Below are 9101 nucleotides of genomic sequence, written 5' to 3' on the forward strand. Positions count from 1 at the left end.
TATGTACAAAATTAATTATATCATAAAACTTTAAGAGTGCCAGCTTCATACATACACACACAAAAAAAAAAAAAAAAAATAAAAAAGAGCTGATGGTTAGTCCAGGAGGCCGGGCCTCCACCAGTCCCTGTGGCTCTGCCCTTGCCAGTAGCCACGAATGCAGCGCACCCCAGCAAATAAAACCTCTCCAGTTACATTAAATTTGTTTTAATATGACACTATAAAATGGTGAATAGTGAAAATAGTTTAACGTGTCGATTATACCGGGTCAAAGGGAATAATTTTATAATACCCAACTACCCTACTTATCTCTTATTATACTACATATGAAAGTCGATTAAATGTGTGAAAATATGTGTCTTTCAGAGAGTAACATACATTTGAAATTACAAGTTTATTAATGGTCGAGGTAGTCATGCTTATAGCCAAATTAAATTATAATTTTTTTTTCAATAGTACAATTAGAGTTTTATGGTAAATTTTATTGATATTAATAATACACAAAATATACCATTAATGATTCAATGGTACTATTTTTTGAATGGTACACAAACAAAGATCCTGTTCACATCACCTTATTTTTTCTGAACTTAAATTATTTTTACTTAACTGAAATTATATTTGCTAAACTGAAATTATTTTTTATTAATTTTCTATAATATATCTTTTAAATTTACTGATTTTTACTGAACTTGAATAATTTTAACTGAACTAAAATTATTTTTGCTAAACTGAAATTAATTTACAAAACTGAAATTATTTTTACCGACTAAAATTAATTTACAGAGCAAGAAACAGTGAAACACCAACTGACCATCATCTACTAGAACGTTCCACACTCGATGTGTTAAACGTTATCCAATGAACCATAACAACCTTTTATCATTCCTCCACAAACCCAGTTTTCAGTCACAACATCCTGCTTCCTCTCCATTTTCATTGGGTAAGTTCTTTCCATCTTCCTCAATTCTCAACTATTTCATCCAAGTATACTTCTCTATCATGCTGTTAAAACTTACCATTATAATTAATTTTCTAACATTGCATATTCTTGTATGTTCTTCATTGCTTAACTAATTGGGCTTTTTTTATGCTTTATTTCCTACATAATTTGGTTGTTCTTTACTTAATTAGAATATGTTGTTGGATTTTTGTTGGTTTTATGACTAAAATAAATGAAACCCATTGTTATTATCCACTGAATTGTGCTTGAATTTGCTTCAAAGTGTCTTAATTACCCATTGTTTTAGTATATAAGCTGCAACAAAGGACAGTGATGTAATCGGGATTTAATTGAGGCCTCGGTAATTATGGCCAATGGGTACCCGAACCATGGTACCAATACCGCTCTCTAGACTTGAACCAACTAAGCTAGTCGACATTATGATTACACCTGAATTTAATTGACCCCAAGACTAATTGTTTGTAATCACTGGTTTTTGGAGTTTTGTTTTACAAATAGGTGAATTATTGCTGTCAATTGGTTCTATGTATGTGATGATGATCTGAAAAGTTGCATTTCTGTAATCAGGATTCTGTTTAAAATGGCATCAAGTTTTGTAACAATGTCTGCTATTGGGTCTTTGACATCTGTTGGAAGCCAAATTGACAAGAAAAGTATTAACCCGTCACACAAATTATCTTCGTTGGATTGCATATCATCGAGTTTTTCTAGAGGTAGTCGAAGTTATGTAGTACCTAGAAAAAGGCATTCCTTAAAGATTAACGCGGCAATAAAAGAGTTGCATTTCAATAAGAATGGAGCTGCTATTAGAAAACTACAGGTTAGTATTGGTAGTGTTTTCTGAATTACTGGTATAATGATGGCAGTTGTGTATTGGTTTAGTGTCTAACATTGCTGCTCTGATTTGAAACTTTAGGCGGGTGTGAATAAGCTTGCAGATGTTGTTGGTGTTACTCTCGGTCCCAAAGGAAGGAATGTAGTTTTGGAGAGCAAGTATGGCTCTCCTAAAATTGTTAATGACGGTGTAACTGTGGCCAAGGAGGTATGAACTATATGAAAACATTGGCTCCTTTAGTGCTGATTGCTGATTTTTACTTCTTCAAAAGTTAAAGGCAGTACTCAGCAAGTCAGCATTGCTTTTTAGAATTCTTTGATTCTAATAGGAATATGTTTATGTTGGAGATGTTCTTTTGAAGTTTATGTACTCTATTTTTGTTGACATCAATAAGCTGTTTTGTATGCAGATTGAGCTCGAAGATCCTGTCGAAAACATTGGTGCAAGGCTTGTTAGAGAAGCGGCGTCTAAAACTAATGATTTAGCAGGTGATGGGACCACTACATCTGTAGTCTTAGCACAAGGTTTGATTGCCGAAGGTGTCAAGGTGTGAGAAAATTACACATAATTAATGTACACCTCTGAAAGTATAATGTTATTTGGCGTTGAACAACATGCTTGACCAATAAGTGGTTGTATATTTCCAGATTGTATTGGCTGGGGCAAATCCTATACAAATAGCCAAGGGGATTGAGAATACTGCAAAAGGTTTGATATCTGAGCTGAAGTTGATGTCCAAAGAGGTAAGCTGTTTCCTGCTGCTATAATAAATGTCAATAATGCTTCACAGCTAAACATGGACTTTTTTTTTTATGACTTACAGGTTGAAGACAACGAACTTGCAGATGTTGCTGCTGTTAGTGCAGGAAATAACTATCAAATAGGCAATATGGTTGCCAATGCTCTGAGCAAAGTGGGGCGCAAGGGCATAGTAACTCTCGAAGAAGGGACAAGTGCTTCAGACAGCTTATATGTCGTTGAAGGAATGCAATTTGACCGTGGCTATTTCTCACCATACTTTGTTACTGATAGTGAGAAAATGATTGTTCAGTACGAAAACTGCAAGGTATATATCCTGAATTCGAGTACAAAATTGTGCCTAACGTTTTGTATCACATAGGATGATTAATGTCTTGTTGGCTATGTAGTTGCTCTTGGTTGACAAGAAGATTACAAATGCAAGAGAGCTTGTTAATGTCCTGGAAGATGCAATTAAAAACAACTATGCAATTTTGGTTATGGCGGAAGATATAGAGCAAGAACCTCTTGCTACACTAGTTGTAAACAAACTCAGAGGATCTCTTAAGATTGCTGCAATGAGAGCACCAGGTTTTGGAGATCGCAGACACCAATATCTTGATGATATTGCTATCCTTACTGGAGGTAAGTTGCCTGAATATCAGAATGTTATCATTTACGTCAAGTCCCTCAACTTTTTGGGTGCTAACTGAATTATCAACAGGAACTGTGATCAGAGATGAGGTTGGTTTGTCACTAGACCAAGCTGGCAAAGAGGTGTTGGGACATGCAGCGAAAATTGTGCTCACCAAGGAGACAGCTACCATTGTTGGGGATGGAAGCACACAAGAAGCCGTTGCTAGGAGAATTTCCCAAATTAAGAAGCAAGCTGAGGTACTAGTGTTAATCCTCTTACAACTTTTCTTGTTTGGCTGTTAAATTGTAGAATATTGAGCCTGATATCGATAACATTGGTTTTCAGGATGAAGACTCGGCTTATGAGAAAGACAAACTAAATGAAAGAATTGCAAAACTTTCCAGTGGTGTTGCTGTCATCCAGGTGATTCTTCGTGAACTTGGACATGCTACCAAATTTTCTTCCCTATTTATGTATTTATATGTTTATATGTTTTTCTTCTTTATTTCCCACAGGTTGGAGCACGAACTGAGACAGAGCTTAAAGAAAGGAAGTTGAGGGTAGAGGATGCTCTTTGTGCAACAAAGGTATCCTCTATGAATGGTTTCCTGAGATTTTATGACTCACCCTATAGTTTTAGGGATAAAACTGACTCAAACTTGTAATCTTGTCAGGCAGCAGTAGAGGAAGGTATAGTTGTAGGTGGAGGGTGCACCTTGCTGCGCCTAGCGGCTAAAGTAGATGCCATCAAAGAGAGACTTGAAAATGACGAGCAAAAGGTTCTCTTTGTCAAAATCCGCTCTTATGATCATAATGATGTCAATATCTATCTCCCCTACTAGATGAACTAATATTTTGAAATCATACATATTTTCAGCTTGGAGCAGATATTGTTAAAAGAGCGCTTAGCTATCCACTGGATCTGATTGCCAAGAATGCAGGAGTTAATGGAGCAGTAGTAATAGAAAAGGTCAAGATAATGCATTTTAAGCTATTGTATACATCATGATAACAATGTGAATTGGAAAATCCTTCACGTATTATTGATCCATGCATTTTATATTTTCAGGTGCTCTCTAATGACAACCTGAGATTTGGATACAATGCTTCAACCGGAAAATACGAGGATCTGATGGCTGTTGGAATCATAGATCCCACTAAGGTTTGATTTATGTTATTTTTTTTAACTTCATATTATATCCTTAAGCTTAGGATGATGCATCTATATGACTATCAATTGCTCATTTCCAAGATCAAATAGTGAAGGCTGAAGGGTAATTGAGATGAAGATGGTTTCTTTCTCTGTATTTATGAGTTGCAATTTGCAGGTGGTAAGGTGTTGCTTGGAACATGCTGCATCTGTAGCAAAGACGTTCCTAACATCAGATGCCGTGGTTACTGAGATCCCAGAGCCAGAACCAGCTCCTATGGAAAACCCAATGGACAACTCTGGTATGTCCCTTGTTTTTTCCTGTAATGGCGTAATGCTAATTACTTTCATTCATATTTTAATTTCTTACTAAACCATATTTCTGTTACAGGTTTCGGTTATTAAGCCCTGTGTGTACGGTTCTGAGAACAATCTTCAATCATTACGGATACTTGACCGTCCATGTTGCAGATCAGCATAAATCTGAACGAGAACTCTTGAAAATCAGGATTGAGATAAACATTATTCGAGTTGCATTATGGCAGGAAATTTTGATCGAGATGTTGTCTCTTGTTGATGTTTCGTATTCTGTTGAGCTGCTTTGAAATGGACAGTGGCCAGATCAAGGCTCTGATTTAGGAAGATATAGGTGGTATTCTGTGTGAGAAGCTAACTAATCCCAATTTTGAGTGTAATGATAATGGTTACAAATCAATCTATCTTGTTTATTTTGTTGTCGCCGACAATTTCAAATTTTGTAAACAAGTAACAGGATTCTCCAATTTTTGTCGTCAATTTTCAAAATTAACACACATCACATTAAACACAAACTTTTGAAATTTCAAAATGAAAATTGTAAACTAGCTTGATACATAATTTATACCTAATGTCCCAATCCTAAAACCCAATAAACGTTTTTTCAAAAAAAAAAAAAAAACCCAATAAACGTTACAAAGTACATGTATTTTCAAATTAGGAATAAGCAATAAATGAGTTACTATTCTATTTGTCCACAAAGGTAGACAAGCGACAAAGGGGCAAGGTACAATGGTACATCTCCTTGGATACGCTCCCAAGCCATATAAGATAAAACTTATGTCACCCTATGTGACAGAATTCACCAGGCCAGTTGGGCCGCCCTTGAGACGAGCCTAACTTTAATGCGGAGTTAAACCAAATTAAATTTGCTCGAGCCTTGAACTAAGGCAAAGTTCTCCAAATATTTTTAAATCTCGAGCCTAACCTAAGGACTGTGATCATTGTAGAACAACTCCATTATCAATTGATCCGAACGAAGATTAGTTCTCTTCAGCTTAAGTTCAGTTCAGTTCAGTTTCTAATTTCCTCCTCTCAGTTTAGTTCAATTCCAGTTCAATTCTGTTCAGTTCAGTTCAGCTCAGCTCAGTTCAGTATATTAGAACAGGCCTTAAGTATATGTTTTACAGTAGGACCAGCCCTAGTTGTTATCTTGACCAAGCATGTTTTTGGCTTTTGTTAAACATTCATTGGTCATTAGAATTAGTAGTAATATTTTACTAGCAATCTTTCATCATAACAATAATTCTTTTTCTTTTTGATTGACCTCAAAGGCTCAAATAACAATTAGACAAAGAGGTTGAAGTAATAGTTTATAATGCAAATTAATCATCATAATATAGGCAGTAATAATTAAAGCATGATTTGTAGCACAACAATTAACAAATATCCTTATCTTCTATCATGTTAACTGCCCAATTATAATATGCCTCGTATAAATTGATCTATGTAGTTGAATTAGTTGATCATCATGGATTCAACTATGTAGAAAAATGGAGGTGACTTCTAAATGGCATTATTGTATTGGCATTATACTATTTAGGAATCATACCGTACTAAATAAAGTGGTCGTTAACTGTTTTAAATTCTAATCAATGTCTTTACTATACATTCGAAGCCAAAACAAACATGTATTTCTAATTTTCTATGGCACATTACATGTTTTGTTTGTTCTAATGATTGTCGCGTGGAGTTATAATTTTGTTTATTGATTTTGCTCGTCATACATGATTTATGTTGATCGATGTAAAAGGTTTTGATAATTACAAACTAATAAATGATAGTTGTCTAATTAAATTAATCTGTTGCGATGTACACATTATATATAAATATATAATGAACATGTCATGATGAGATCATAAGCAACTTAAGGAACTAAGGAATCATGGAAATGTCATGGATATTCCTAGCATGGAGCTAGAAGTTTGATGCAAAGTTATGATTGATGGATGATGGTTTTTTATGAACTTAATTGATTATGTTAATGAGTGTTAAAGTAATTATGTTTCATTTTGGAAAATTTGCAAATTGTAGTCATTTAAATTTCGTATTTTGCTATTTGCAGCCATTTAAAAAAAATTGCAAATTGCTGCTCAAAAGTTCATATAAATTGTAAATTGCAGCCTGATTAAACTTTTTTATCGGTTTACAAGTCGAAAAATCTTCGATCAAGGTTTTAGGGGCCAATTTAGGTTTTAGGGGTCCGAATTGAGCTCGGAATTAGCAAAAATATAATGCAAGTGCCTTGTTTTGCGTAACAAAAATGTATCAATTTGTGGGAAACTGTAAAAATGAGACACTTCACTCAGGAACGTTATTCACTCAGGAACTTCGAGTTTATTTAAGACAAGAGTTTACATGAAATGGCAAAATTTTGGAGCATTATTATTATTATCAATTGAAGGTTATCTATGTCTTTCTTGGTTCCTTAAACCTTTTTTTTTATTTTTCATGCATTTCAATCATTATTTCAATCTCTAATATTTTTAATTATTAATAAGTAAAAGTTATAAAATTTTGATATTACTAGGGTTCATTATAGCTAGTCATGTCCGGGAAATTTTATCGGTTTGGCCTTAATTTTAGTTGTTAGTAAATGAGAGAAAATTATGTAAACAAATATTTTTTTTTTAGGGGTATAAATATCCACACACAATCTTTAAGAATTTTTTTTTTTAAAATGACATTAATGATAACATTTTAGGGACAAAATCGTCTCAATACTAATAAAAGTGTAATCATATTTTAAAAAGGGGTAATGTGTAAATAAAACATTTTTTAAAGGCATAATCATCTCAGTACTATTCATAAGAGTTTAGTCATACAATGAGCCGAATGAGGCAAATAAATAAATCTAACAAGATATCACAATATGATTATACTTCTATAAGTCTATAAATTAAATCACCAAAGCAAGTCAAAGTATGTAAATATATAGTGCATATGTCATCAAAGTGTTGTTTGTAAAATGAAACAGAGGTAGTACGAGTATAACACATAGTCATTCAGCAAATTAGAAAATCAAGATAGCATAGATATTAACTGTCTTATTTGGCTAAAGTTTTGGGGACTAATACTCAAGATAATGCATTGAATTTCGTCTACATACATCATCTTTTTCTTTTTGAAATAAACATACATCATTACTTTTACGATTCTCTTTACATCAAAAAAAAAAAAAAAAAAAAAAACCAAGAAAGTAACACTACAATTATAATATATATATTAATAAGGCGAATCATCAAGGTAAAAGTGCAATAGAGTTAAGAAAAGACTTATTAATAAATTAGAGTTGAGCTTTTGAGTTGGAGAATTGTTTTTTGGTATTTAGAGAGCCATAAGGAAGCTTTAACTACTAAAACTATCCCTCACTCCGTGATAGTGAGTGTTAACTATGTAGTGGAAAAATGGTTATTAAGGGATTAACTGTTTAAGGAACTATGTAATTTTGTGAAAGGTTTTCTCTGTATAAATAATAATTCGTACTCCGTGATAGATAACTCAAAATCTCAAATACTCTACCAAGTAGATGTATAGGGAGTCTTTCCAAAACAGGGTACAAGTCTTCCACTAAACATAATGCAAGCTAGGATATTTCGTATGATGTTGATACTATTTCGAGTGTCATAAGTTGACTTAGCTCAGATTTTGTCCATCATTCAATTTGGTCATGTGCGAATTATATAAATGACATATCTTACCCTCAATTACTACAAGCCTACAATTATACATGACCAAAATGAACATGGGTCATGTATCATTGTAGAAATTATCCTTTTTTTTTTATATTTTTTATATAAGTGACGTGTCTGAAAGGTTAGCAAACCATTTATCTTGTGTCCATGCAATCAACCCGAGAGATGTAACAATATATACGAAGTACATAAATTTAATTTTCTAATATTCGTAGGTTTACGAGCATATAAAATAAACTAACCCTAGCTACAAATGGACTTCTAGATGGGGTTAACACACAATTGGTATTCTATGCACCATGGTGCACAGTAAACTACATGCTCTAACCCACACGCGGCCCAATAAACACAGCCCAAACAAAAAACACGCCCAACCCAGAAAAAAAACGGAGTTCCGTTTTTCAGTTTTTTTTTTAAAATAACCGCCACTTTATTTTTTTAATCATTTTAAATCATTCTCTCTCTTCTCATAAATTATAAAGCTTCATCTAATAAATTCATTTGCAATTCTCTCTCCTCATTTCATTTTTCTCACTCAACTCTAAATTTCTCTCTCTAAAAACTACTGCAATTCCATGGCGAACGAAGAAGATTCACCGAAAACACCTTCAAAAAGGTGAACATCTCTCCAATAACTTTGATTTTTACTCGATTTTGATCAATTTGTTAAGTTTTTATTGTTTAATTTTTTGAAATGTTAAATAATAGATATAATTTTGTTTTTTTTTTTGTAGAAAATCGCAACAAAGTTCGTCTGATGATGAAGA

At 33.3% G+C, this 9101-nt stretch overlaps 1 protein-coding gene across 1 annotated transcript; it reads left to right on the top strand.

Annotated features, from left to right (window-relative positions):
- The first annotated feature begins 806 nt into the window (after positions 1–806).
- On the top strand, positions 807–5070 carry LOC145618928 (ruBisCO large subunit-binding protein subunit beta, chloroplastic-like). The gene is made up of 15 exons (XM_081673542.1): positions 807–943; positions 1532–1784; positions 1881–2006; positions 2209–2346; positions 2447–2542; positions 2623–2865; positions 2948–3182; positions 3262–3431; positions 3520–3597; positions 3690–3761; positions 3849–3953; positions 4052–4144; positions 4244–4336; positions 4503–4626; positions 4716–5070. The coding sequence occupies exons 2-15, from the start codon at positions 1545–1547 to the stop codon at positions 4727–4729; spliced, it is 1827 nt and encodes a 608-aa protein (XP_081529668.1). The 5' UTR covers positions 807–943; positions 1532–1544; the 3' UTR covers positions 4730–5070.
- The last annotated feature ends 4031 nt before the right edge of the window (positions 5071–9101 follow it).

This window comes from Chenopodium album, chromosome 27 (genome assembly GCF_948465745.1).
Source record: "Chenopodium album chromosome 27, dcCheAlbu1.1, whole genome shotgun sequence".
NCBI classification, from domain to species: Eukaryota; Viridiplantae; Streptophyta; class Magnoliopsida; order Caryophyllales; family Amaranthaceae; genus Chenopodium; species Chenopodium album.